At 57.2% G+C, this 12,429-nt stretch overlaps 1 protein-coding gene and 1 non-coding gene across 2 annotated transcripts; both read left to right on the top strand.

Moving 5' to 3' along the window:
- Positions 1-534: 534 nt before the first annotated feature.
- On the top strand, positions 535-12,373 carry CDR2L (cerebellar degeneration related protein 2 like). The gene is made up of 5 exons (XM_047757619.1): positions 535-1,014; positions 7,027-7,139; positions 7,455-7,603; positions 8,149-8,313; positions 9,837-12,373. The coding sequence occupies exons 1-5, from the start codon at positions 936-938 to the stop codon at positions 10,726-10,728; spliced, it is 1,398 nt and encodes a 465-aa protein (XP_047613575.1). The 5' UTR covers positions 535-935; the 3' UTR covers positions 10,729-12,373.
- On the top strand, positions 5,220-5,292 carry TRNAV-UAC (transfer RNA valine (anticodon UAC)). Its single transcript has one exon. It is a non-coding gene; the product is annotated as a tRNA-Val (tRNA).
- Positions 12,374-12,429: the final 56 nt, after the last annotated feature.

Raw genomic sequence — 12,429 nt, 5'->3', positions numbered from 1 at the left:
AAGGAAAGTATGCTCGGATAGGTGAAACTGTATATGGTTTAATGGCTGTAACTGGATTCAGGATATGGGTCCCAAAGAGAGGGAAACAGGACCTTAAAGGGAAAGGCCCAGAATGCAGGTAGCACTCAAAGTTCACTACTCCTGGCCTGATGTTTCAGGCCGCAGACATTCAAACAATTTCTTAAAGGTAATTGTAAACTAATTTTCATTCATTCTAAGAGTGTCCATAGAAGGTAACAAATAGATGCTGAAGAGCCAGTTGTGAACAAAAGAGAAGACCATCGCTTTCAGGAGATTGACGAAGAGAGAGAGACAATAGGTAAACAAAATAAAATGATTTCAGACATCGAGATGTAAACTGGAGTCCGACTTGAAGGGAAGGTGGGGTTGGTTCAGCAACCGCCAGACCAGGACGCCAGGGAGATCCCACCCTCGGGCCCGCCTCTAGCTTTGCATATGTTTCCTGATTGGTCAGCGGCAGCTGGCTCCACCCCGCGGAGCGGGGTACTTGGGAAGCGCGGGGCCAACCCCGCCAAGATGCAGCGGAGGCTCTGGGTGTCGCCGGGTGGTCCCGGGGCAGCGCAGGCCGGAGCGGGGCAGGGGGCGCCCGCCTCGGCGCCCGCGAGATCCTAGCTCCCCAGACCTGTCGGCGTGCCTGGGCCTTCCTTGCCGCCGTCCGCCCTCCGTCCCCGCCCCTCTACCCTTTGTGCGGCCGCCGCCCGGTGCCCCCAGCTCCGCAGGACCCCGACCGGGCCGGATCGCGGCGGCGCGCCAACGGTCTGCGGCCGATGGCGAGGGGGCGCGGCGCGGGCGGGGGCGCTGCAGCCCGAGTCCGCGACGCGGGAGGCTCGGCCCGCCTCCGCTGCATTGTCCCGGGCCCTGCGCCCCGGCCCTGAGTAGCACCGCCGCAGCGCCCGCCTGCCGCCTGCGGGGCCATGCGGAGGGCTGCCAGGATGGAAGACTTCACTGCAGAGGAAGAGGAGCCCTGGTACGACCAGCAGGACCTGGAGCAGGGTGAGCGCAGGGGGCGGCAAAGCGGGGAGCGCCCCGCGACCCCTGTCCGCTTCTCCATTGTTGGGAAGTAACACCCCGGGGAGGGCTGATCTGCACCCGGCGCGGCAGACTCGGAGGGGTGATGCGTCTGGAGAATGGGAACGTGGAGAGAGGGAGCGCTGCCCGGGAGGACTCGAACCGGACCGGTGGAGACCTGCGAAAGTGGAGGGAGCGGTCTTCCTCTTTCCCGGAACCACAGGGGCATATTTCACCTAGATTGCTTCCTCTGTCTTAGAGGCAAAAACTGCCCAGGCGCCCCGGGCATATTGGGGAGGGCCTGAGAGTCCTGGCTGGAAGTCTTTGGAGGCCAGGAGGTGGCTCCTTGGTTCTATTTTGCCGAGAGGGGTTTTGTGTGGGAGGTGTGCGTGGGTGCGCGCGCGGGTGTGTGTGCAGGGGGAAGTTATCCCATTCCAAATCCAGCGGCTCCCTTCCCTGCCCAGGACTCCTGAGCTCTAAGACTCCTAGAAAGTTTCCCCAACTCCCTTCCTCTCTACCCAGTGAGACGATGGGGGTGCGGTACTTTGCTTGTGGAGAAGCAGAGACGGTCAGGAATCCGATCTGCCTTGGAAGGGAGGAGTCCCCCGGCCCTTCCTCTCCCAAATGGCGCAAGGTTGGGGGGGGGGGGCAGGTTTGGGAATTCTGAGCAATACCCCAGATCACAGCCTGAGTAAAGAGGGAGCCACCTTCCCTTCTTTCCCATCTGAGGGCAAAGAGGGTGACTGGAAGGGGGTTAGAAGCTGGTGATGAGGTGGCCGAGGTGACATCACTCTGAGTAGGGGGCGGGGCTGTCAGGACAGGAAGGAGGAGGAGGCCTAAGAGGGTCAGGGCCAAGGACTGCTGGAGCACTGCCGCACCCACCTTCTCCTCCCCAGAACGCCTCATATTGGATGATCAGAGGTGGAGGGGCTGGGAACATGTTCTAGGAGTGACCACAGTCACTCAGCAAGCCGGCGGGTATGGACACAGTCTGGTTCAGCGTGTGCCAACACCCTCTGCTCTGCGTCTCCAGCCATGGGGCCCAGACGCCTGCCTTGACCCTCATGTGAGCCATCTACCATCTACCCAGATCCCGGAGCCTTTGTTTTCTGGCCCTGACCCACATCCCCATGTGGCCCGATTTGCTGGCAGATGAGCCTGTGTCCTTGTCCTCAGCACTGTGGGTTAATCAGAGCCTCTGGGGCACCAGTGTGGGATGTGGGGTCCTGGGCTGAACAGTACCATACTCTATGCCCTGGAGGCTACCCTCAGCCTCCCTGCCTGGAGTGAGATGCCCAATAACGGCTGCAAGAAGCCCCTCCCCCATCCTGGGCACCAGCCCCCAAAACCTCACAGTGCGCAAACACCTATCAGGCTCCACTTAAGTGTCAGACACTATCCTGGGAGTTGGGAATAGACACCCATCCCTGGCCTCCTAGGTGCACCTGGGCAGGTGGAGTTGGGCTTGTAACTGAATGCGGGTGATAAGATGCAGTGAGAGGACTTCATGGAAGAGGCAGGCCTGGAAGGAAAGATTGGAAGCTGAGTGCCTGGGAAGATGGCCTCCCGGGAGGCAGATGCTGATATTGTTGCTGTCTCGTCTCATTCCCGCTCCCCTAAGAAGCCTTTGGCATCGTGCCCAGCCCAGATGTGGGAGGAAGGAGCTGGGGACTAGGGGTGGAGATGTGCTGCATCCGGAGAGGGAGCGATGCAAGATTCCAGCTGGGCTGGGCGGCCGTGCTCTGGGGCCAGAGGTGGAGAACAGGCCCCACAGGCCCCTGCTTTTCTGGCTTCGCTCGTCTGCAGCAGTCGGCCTGGCCTCTAGCCTGAGTAGTGGCCAGAGCCCAGGAACCAGAAATGAGGCAATCTCCAAAGAAACGAGCTTTCGACCCAAACCCAAATGTCTGCTTGCCATGAGCTGCTTGTCGTGCTGAGCCTGGGGACATGATCTCTGCCCTTGGGAGTCTCCACATTCCAGCAGAGGAGGCAGAAATGGGATCAAACCAGCCACTGGGACAGAGCAACAGGGGGGACAGTGAGAACATTCTGAAGGCCTCCTGCTGTGAGACCCAAAAACCACTTACAGTCCCTTCTGAGCTGGAGGGTGACTAGGGGCCCCCAGGCAGGAGGAAGGCAGGAGGGAGGCAGACCCTCTAGGTGGAGGGGTGCTTATTCCAAGGCTCAGAGCCATGTGAAAAGATCACGCATGACTGGAAAGCAGGAATGATCTGGAGGGGGCAGGGGGCGAAGGAAGTCTCAGACTCCGTCACTGAGGGCTGGGTGGTGGGGGGAGCTCTGTCCAAAGGCCACAGTCACATTGGGGATCAGGTGCCTGTGGCTTCCCCCGACCCTGAACCCAGTCCCCAAATTCTCTCCTGCCCAGCTGCTCCCTAGATGCCTCTGAGTGTCCTAGGATGTGTTTTTTCTCAGCTAGCCCCATGTCCCCTGAGGACATATCCCCAACATTACTTTCAGGAGCTTGGCCCTCCAGCTCCTCCTGTTTGACTTTGAAGCTGTCTGTCCCAGTGGAGGGAGGCAGTTGGGACAAACGAGGTCCTCCATTCTGTGTTCCCTCTGCCACTGCCACAAGCACCTGCAAAAATAGAAAAAGCCATTAATTATTAAGCGCTGGCACTCTCGCTGCCAGCCTCCCTCCCCCACCTTGGCCCAGGTGTGGCCTGGCCCTATGGGTACCGCTCTCCGGGCTGAGAGGTGGCTGCTGAGTCACAGATTTGAAGTCCCAGGCTCCTGACCTTGAGTCTCAGCCTCAGGGGAGGGCTCTGACATGGCAGGGGGAGGGAGGTGACCGGACCCCAATTCTGCGGACCCAGAGTTCATGACCTTTGTGCCCTGGAGGTTGCGGACAGGACCCCTTGCAGGCCTGCCAGGTGGTTGATGGCCTCCCTCCCCCTTTATTTTTGTCCCTTGTCCCTATGCCCATCCCTGTCCTTTCCTACCTCTCTTCTCCAGAGTCTATGGAGCCCCGCCTTGACCCCAACCAGGAGAGGCAGTGGGATTTCAAAGGTTATTTTCAAAGATACCCCCTTGGCTCCCAGTCTTTCACCCTTAGGCGCTGGAACATCACTGCTGGGCAACACTTCAGGAGGCATTCAGAGGGCAAAACTGCTGACGTCCACTGTAGGAGACCCCAGAAAACTCTGGGGGTCCAGGCCGGGGACATGCCAGTTCAGACTCAGCACCTTCCCGGCCCATGAATCTGGCTGTGACAGGCTGTATGTTACTCCAGATTCGACTTCCGGCTTAGCTGGCTCCTCCATTCTCCCACTCCCAGGCCTCCCTCTCCTGGTCCAGGGGGAGCTGTACCCTCCCCAGAACTGTCCCCAGCCCCCATCTAGCTGGTGTCCTTTCCCCAGCACTTGGCTCCACTCAGTGCCCTGTTCTGCAGCTTCTAGACTCCTCTCGTGATCCCTCCTGGAAGCTCTGGCCAGCTTAGCTTGCATTGTGATCCAGTTTCCCGGAGACAGTCTCTGAGATTCTCCCCGACCCCAAACCGCTTCTGTTGGTTTCCCTTCCTCCCTGCCTGTGAATCACTAGGTGGCCCAGGTCACGTTCATTGCCTTCAGCACCCTTGGTTCATAGACTTGCAGTTGCCCCAGCCCACCCTGCTGGCCGCACACACACAGCTCAGATGCTCACCTGGAAGGAAGAGCATACGATGCAGTTGTTCTTGGCCTTTCCTCACTCTGCCTTTGACCTTGAACTCTAGGTTAAGTTACAGGGGCTCCACACAAGCCTCCCAACAGAGCCTGTCCCCCGATGCCCACGCAGGAGGCAGCATCAGTAGCAACGGCCTCTTCGCAGATCCCCTGACAGATTTCAAGGAAAAAATGTTGATGTGTGTGAGACTTTTTTTTTAATAATATACCTGAATTACTTGCTAGTGTTTATGGATGAGCCACATACTCACCATCCCACTAGAGAGAGCAGGAAGATGGTGTTCCCCCTTCATCAGAACTGGGGGTGATCTTATCGAATTTCCACCAAACAGACAACATACCAAATTGAGTTCTCCTCTTGGAGACCATAACATGCTCCTAGGTGTCCCTTATATTTATATTTATTTAAATATTATATTTAAATATAGATGACTTATCTGTAAACATTTACAAATTATAAATATTTATATATTTAATTTTTATCATATAAATATATAAAATAGTCTAGGGAATTCCCTGGTGGTCTAATGGTTAGAACTCAGTGCTTACACCGCTGTGGCCCCGGGTTCAAACCCTGGTCTGGGAACTGAGATCCTGCCTCAAACTGCTGCATGTGGCAGCTAAATAATAATGATAATAATAATAAGAATCTATTTATAAAATGTGTTTTGAATACATATTCATAAATATATTACCCTTTGTTTCTAAAAGGAGTTCTGCATATATATGGGGAATTAGCCATCCCAAATGTCCAAATGTCGAGGTGCGCTCACGCAACTCCAGATGCACTTAAGAGAATTTTTAGGGATTCTGGCACCTGCCGATTCCTTCCGACTCCTCCCCCCTCCCCACATACAGCTCCCTAAACACAGGCCAGATTCCCTCCCAGCCTCTCTATTTGTTTTCTTTTTTGGCCGTTCCTGGGCCAGGGATCAGATCCAAGCCACAGTTGCCACCTGCCACAGCTGCGGCAATGCCGGATCCTTAACCCACTGTGCCGGGCCAGGGGGATCAAACCTGCGACCCAGGGCTCCCAAGAGGCTGCAGATCCCGTTGGGCCACAGCAGGAACTCCCTGGCCTCTCTGATAGGCGTTCATTTACCTTTGGCTGGCATTAGGGAGAGGAGATTCCAGTCCTCCAGGGTGCAAGAATCAGGGCGACTAGGGGAAGGGGTTGGTTTTGCTGCCCAGGGAAAGGAGAAGGTTGCAGAGGGAGGCATGTATCACTGGGACCAAATGGTACCCAGCTGGGGAAAGGGAATCTGAGTTCTGCTTCCAATGTGGCTATAAGCCATGTAATGATCTGGGCAGGTCCTCTTTCTTCCCTGTCCAGCCTGTCATCCATAGAATAAGGAGACTGGTCAAAAGAGCCCTGAAGCCTTGTCTGGTTCTAATACCCAGCAAGCCCTTCTGCCCCCACCCCCTCAGTGACCTCCACTTGGTCTTCCAAGCCCAACTCCAAGACTGCCCTTTGCCTGAGCCTCCCACCGCCCCCAGCCCCCATGGTGAACACTCCCCTACCTACTGTCCGCAGGCACTTGGCCCCGGGTCTGCTGATGCTCTTATCACAGTCCACTCACTCGTTCTTTCAAAAAAAGATTTATTATTCACCTGCTTTGTGCCAGGAATTGTTCTAGATCCTGGGGATATCCCTGAACTGTGAGCAATGCTTAGTCAAGGGGAGATGAACAAGATAAATAAGCAAACTGTTTGGTAAAGTTAGCTGGTGGTATGGGCTAAGGAGAAAAACAAAGCGGGGGTGTGTGTGTGATTTTTTTTTTGTCTTTTTAGGGCTGCACCTGATGCATATGGAGGTTCCCAGGCTGGGGGCGAATTGGAGCTGTAGCTGCTGGTTTACGCCACAGCCACAGCCACATGGGATCCAAGCCACTTCTGTGACCTACACCACAGCTCACAGCAACATGGGATCCTTAACCCAGGGATTAAACCTTCATCCTCATGGATGCTAGTCAGATTCGTTTCTGCTGAGCCATGATGGGAACTCCATTTTTTTTTTTTTTTTCCACTTTGAAACAATGTTTGAGGAAGGCCTCCTGGAGAAGGTGACATTAAAACACAGGCTTGGAGGCAGGGATGAGCCCTGGGAGTGTCTGGGGAGAGAACATTCCAGGCAGAAGCAACGGCTTTTACGTCCCCTTCCAGGCCGGGGGTCTCCCCAAGGGTGGCCCCTGTGTCCTGGTTTTCTTGGGGCCCCTGAAGCCCAGCTCAGAATGAATGCTCAGAACATGAGTGGGGGGGGGCCTCTGACTTCCTTCTCAGCTGCTCATGTTCCTCCCACTCTCTGCCCTGTCCCCCCCAGACTTGCACTTGGCCGCAGAGCTGGGAAAAACGCTGCTGGAGAGGAACAAGGAGCTGGAGGAGTCTCTGCAGCAGATGTATTCCACCAACGAGGAGCAAGTTCAGGAGATCGAGGTGAGGGAACATATGGGTCCTGCTCGTGCTCCCCCACACATTAAGGGCCCCTTGGCCTTTGTGTACCTTTGTGCAGCTTAGGAAGAGGTACCCTCTTAGCAGGCCCAGCCTTGACCCAACAGCCTTGTGCAGTTTACAACCTGTGCAACTATCCCAGGCAGCCATATTGCATCACCGTCTTGACCTCTCCCTCCACTGCACAGGAATACACTGAAGCAAACCTGTTCCTAGAGGTGGGAGGAGAGCCCAGGCAGAGACATCTTCCCCAACCCTGTTCTGAAAGGTTATTCACCCACCTCTCACCCCCACCCCCAGTACCTGACCAAGCAGCTGGATACGCTGAGGCACGTGAATGAGCAGCACGCCAAAGTGTACGAGCAGCTGGACCTGGCGGCCCGAGACCTGGAGCTGACCAACCAGAAGCTGGTGCTGGAGAGTAAGGCTGCCCAGCAGAAGATCCATGGGTGAGGACTGGGCAGAGGGCAGAGGGCCGGGGGCTGCGGGAGAGGTTGGGATGGCCAGGAGAGGTCCAGAGCTGGGTGTACTTGTGTGCCCATGGACCAGTGGGTGTGACTTAGGCTCCTTCTCCCAGAAGCCACATTTGCCCTTGTCCATGTGGGCTGGTTGAATATTTAGGTCACAACCCTTCTTTAAGCAGCAACTCCGCACCAGGCTGTTCTAGGCACTGGGAATACAGTGATGGGGATGCAGAGACATTGTCCCGCCCTCCGGGAGGGACTTCAGACCTGTAAATATTTTATTGCAGCCTAGGACAATAAGCGATAGAAGGGTGTATACAGAACGGAGGGGACATGCTCAGCTTGGCCTCTGAGAGGGGGAGAAGCCTGGGTCCTTGGGCATACAAGGAGTTCCCAGTCTGACCTCAGCACCAGGCTCAAGGTTGCCTGCCTGTCCCCAACTCCCAAGTCCCTCTAGGACTGCAGTGAGGAGGGCTGGCCCCGTCTCCTGAAAGTCCCTCCTGTGCGTGTGTCCCCCACCCCATCCCCAGGCTGTCAGAGACCATTGAGCGCCTGCAGACTCAGGTTGAGGAGCTGCAGGCCCAGGTGGAGCAGCTTCGGGGCCTGGAACAGCTGCGAGTGCGGCGGGAGAAGCGGGAACGCAGGCGCACCATCCATACCTTCCCCTGCCTCAAGGAGCTGTGCACCAGCCCCCGGTAGGTGAGGGCGCCACTAGTAGGCGAGCAGCCTGGACCTTGGACCGTGTCTCCAAGTGCCTGGGACTGTGAGCCACAGGAGGGAAGAAGGGATGGACGCCAGGCAGCAGGTGGGAACAAAAGTTGCTGCATTGTCCAGGCTATTGGAGAGGCTGATCCTGTTGCTAATGATAGTCAGCAGCTGGTGTTTATGAGCCCTGGCCGTGGGCCTACCACTCTGCTAAGTGAGTTAATTCTCATTGCAATACCTCGAGGTGTGGTTTATCATCCCTGCTACTCAGAGGAGGAATTGAAACTCCAAGGTTGTATGTCTTATCCAAGGTCACCTGTCTAGTAAGCCAGAATTCTCACCCCGGAGGAGTTAACCACTCCACCTTTCAGTTCCTGTTAAGTTTTTTAATGGGATGACTTCCTAATATAAGAATACACAACGTGAGGGTTCCCACTGTGGTTCAGAGGTAACAAACCCAACCAGTATCCATGAGGATGCAGGTTTGAGCCCTGGCCCCACTGAGTGGGTTAAGGATCCTATCTTGTTACAGTGTAGGCTGGCAGCTCCAATTTAACCCCTAACCCGGAAATCATCCATATGCCGCAGGTGCAGCCCTTAAAAAGAATTACATGCCACAGCTTGAGGTAACACAGATCCATAACCCACTGGGGAGACCAGGGATCAAACCCACATCTTCATGAATACTAGTTAGGTTCTTAACCCACTGAGCCACAACGGGAACTCCCATGAGGTGCATTTAGTGAGTATTTCTTTTTTTTTTCTTCTTTTTTGTCTTTTTAGGGCCGCACCCACAGCATATGGAGATTCCCAGGCTAGGGGTCTAATCGGAGGTGCAGCTACCAGCCTACACCACAGCCACAGCAACGCAGGATCTGAGCCACATCTGCCACCCACCCCACAGCTCACTGCGACGCCAGATCCTTAACTGGCTTATCCCAGAGCGGGGCCAGGGATCGAACCCGCAACTTCATGGTTTCTAGTCGGGTTCCTTAACGACTGAGCCATGACGGGAACTTCTTTACTGAGTATTTCAATAGAGGTCCTGGCAGGAGACAGCGCCTTGCCCAAAGTAACTGATTAATAAAGAGGAGGAAGGGAGGTGTAGGGAACCCATGGGCACACTGCAGCACCCTAGGGCTGCATCAGTGAGGAGCTGTTGACCCATCCTGAGCCCTAAAGGGACCAGGAGACGGGAGGTGACTGATACCTAGAAAGCGTGGAGAGGGCTGCCTGTCCGGCAGTAACCCGGAAGGGACAGGGAGGAGACACTCCCCATGACCTCCCTCTGCTCCCGCCCCCGGCCCCCCTGTGGGGCTTCCCATTGGCTGAGCCCGAGAGCCGGAAGCCTGGCTGAAGGGGTTCGCTATGGTCAACCTCCCAGGGCAGAGAGTGGCTCCGGAGGGGCAGACAGACCCTCCAGCCCAGTGGAGGAGACAGATGGGACCAGGCTGGGGGCTCGCCCATGCCCACCCGCCCTCTCCCCACGTGCTCCTGCTCCCCGCCTCCCCAGATGCGAGGATGCCTTCCGGCTGCACAGTTCCTCGCTGGAGCTGGGCCCACGGCCCCTGGAGCAGGAGAACGAGCGACTGCAGACCTTGGTGGGAGTGCTGCGTTCCCAGGTGAGCCAGGAGCGGCAACGCAAGGAGCGGGCGGAGCGCGAGTACGCGGCGGTGCTCCAGGAGTACTCGGAGCTGGAGCGGCAGCTGTGCGAGATGGAGGGCTGCCGCCTCCGCGTGCAGGAGCTGGAGGCCGAGCTGCTGGAGCTGCAGCAGATGAAGCAGGCGAAGACCTACCTGCTGGGCCGGGAGGACCACCTGGCCGAGGCCCTGCTGGCTCCCCTCACCCAGGCGCCTGAAGCCGACGACCCCCAGCCCGGCAGCGGGGACGACTCAGGCACCCAGGACGGGGTCTCCTCTCCGGCCGCCTCCCCGGGCCACGTCGTGCGCAAAAGCTGCAGCGACACGGCGCTCAACGCCATCGTGGCCAAAGACCCAGCCAGCCGGCTCGCAGGCAACCTCACGCTGCACGCCAACAGCGTGCGCAAGCGGGGCATGTCCATCCTGCGCGAGGTGGACGAGCAGTACCACGCGCTGCTGGAGAAGTACGAGGAGCTGCTGAGCAAGTGCCGACAGCACGGGGCGGGCGTGCGGCACGCGGGCGTGCAGACCTCGCGGCCCATCTCCCGGGACAGCTCGTGGAGGGACCTCCGGGGGGGTGACGAGGGCCAGGGGGAGGCCAAGGCAGGTGAGAAGAGCCTGAGCCAGCACGTGGAGGCTGTGGACAAGCGGCTGGAGCAGAGCCAGCCTGAGTACAAGGCGCTCTTCAAGGAGATCTTCTCCAGGATCCAGAAGACCAAGGCCGACATCAACGCCACCAAAGTCAAGACGCACAGCAGCAAGTGACAGTTTCCTGGCCTGCATGGGATCCCTTGTACCTGGGCCGTGCAGCCTCTGGTGAGTGAAGGAGCCCTACGCTGCCATAGACCCCAGTGGGAGGCTGCGCTCTGACCCAGGGACCCCCGTTCCTTGCAGATGTGGGAGCCGGTCAATACGTCCTGCCTCCCAGGACCCTTCACCATCCTTCCTCTGCCCAAAAGCGCAGCCAAGAGTTTGAAAGCCAAACGACCCCACTCCCCTGGGGAGTCCCAGATCCCCAGCCCCCACTTCCCACCCTGGGCTTCGATCTCAGATTTGTGGCCAGGCTTATGAAAGCCATTCTGGACCAGTTGGCTTCCCCCCCTCCCCAAAGTTTGGGGGTTTTTGAGGGATGTTTTGCAATGCAAGGTCTCCCTGACCCCTTGCCACAACTGGAAACACTTGAAGGGGGACCCCAGAGCCAGCTGTTGCAGCTTCCAGGGGTCTCCTGGACCGCTCACTGCTTCCCCCCAGCTGTGATGTGCTGTCATTTGCCTAGCACCAGCTGTCGCACCCCCAGGGTCCTGACCAGGTCAGAGATGGCCTCTGCCACGCAGAGCAGCAAGCCTCAGCCAGGCTGGAGTGGCCCCAACTCCAGCCCCAGTGAGGGCCGGCTTCTCCCTGGAGACCCTCAGCCCATCGCAGATCTGTAGCCAATCAACTCAGAGCCAGCTTCCCCGGGTCCCAGCCCAGGAAATGCCTTCTGGGCATCAAGCCTTCCAGGGGTCCGGGCAACGAGGAGCCCTCTATCTCTGCACGCCTCCTCTGACTCACCAAGCTTGGCTTCTGCCTGTCCCCATCTCAGGGACCGTGACATGTCTCATTCACTCCCACGCTCCCCTCTAGGCCAAGGTTGTGCCTGCCACCCCCAGAATGCCCTGGGCATGTGCCACCTGCCTGCAGTCCCAGCATCCTCCCCTCCTTCCCTTAACTGGAGACCACCCAAAACTCCCACCCCACACTGGGCAGTATTGAAATGGGACCGGATGGAGCACATGTCTCCTCCTTCCCATAACATGCATGCTCTTAACCTCCCACTTTTGTGGGGGGCTTTTGAGGACCCACCAGGGTCAGGAGTTTAATCTCTTGTTGAGACTTCAGAAGGTCCACTTCAGCTAAGAGATGCCCAGGTCCCCAGCTTGCCCTGAGCAATTCCTCAGGGTTCCCAGTTCTGTCTACCACCCATCCTGAGACCTTAGACATCGGAGGAGCCACACAGCCCAGTGGAAGGCGGTGGCCCTGGCCTCTGTGCTGGGAGCCCAGTGGGGAACCTTCATGCCTTATTTGTTTCTAAGGGGTAAAGGGGTTTTCTTAACAAGCAGGCCCGACCTCCCTGGAGGCGCCACCCTGCTCTCCAGGCGGCACCGTGATGAGCTCTGTCCACTGGTCCTTCCATTCACACATCTCGGAACCCTTTGTCCTTTGGTGCTGGGCAGCGCCCAGCCCTCTGTGTGTCATTGTCATCTGGGTGGAGGGGATGGGGTGGGATGGGTCGGGGAAGGGCTCCTGCCTGTTTGCTCCCCAGTTCTGTAGCTGCCCACCAGCGTCACCTTTGAAGTGTACATGAGAGAAATATATTTACAAATGCTTTATTCTCTTCTTTAATAAAAAACGCAGCAGTATTCTAAAAGCAGAAATGGCCCCAGAGCCATGGTCCTGTCTCTGTGCATCTCACACACCAACCTCCCA

The sequence above is a fragment of the Phacochoerus africanus genome, chromosome 14 (assembly GCF_016906955.1).
Source record: "Phacochoerus africanus isolate WHEZ1 chromosome 14, ROS_Pafr_v1, whole genome shotgun sequence".
NCBI classification, from domain to species: domain Eukaryota; kingdom Metazoa; phylum Chordata; class Mammalia; order Artiodactyla; family Suidae; genus Phacochoerus; species Phacochoerus africanus.
The sequence above is the reverse complement of the archived record's forward strand: the minus strand, read 5'-3'. Positions and strand labels throughout refer to the sequence as shown.

Excerpts from the sequence above, each read along its gene's own strand:
- CDR2L (XM_047757619.1), top strand. The coding sequence starts at position 936 with ATGCGGAGGGCTGCCAGGATGGAAGACTTCACTGCAGAGGAAGAGGAG. Across the intron at positions 7,140-7,454 it reads AGCAAGTTCAGGAGATCGAG|TACCTGACCAAGCAGCTGGA; the intron begins GTGAGGGAACAT and ends CCCCACCCCCAG. Across the intron at positions 7,604-8,148 it reads GCCCAGCAGAAGATCCATGG|GCTGTCAGAGACCATTGAGC; the intron begins GTGAGGACTGGG and ends CCCCATCCCCAG.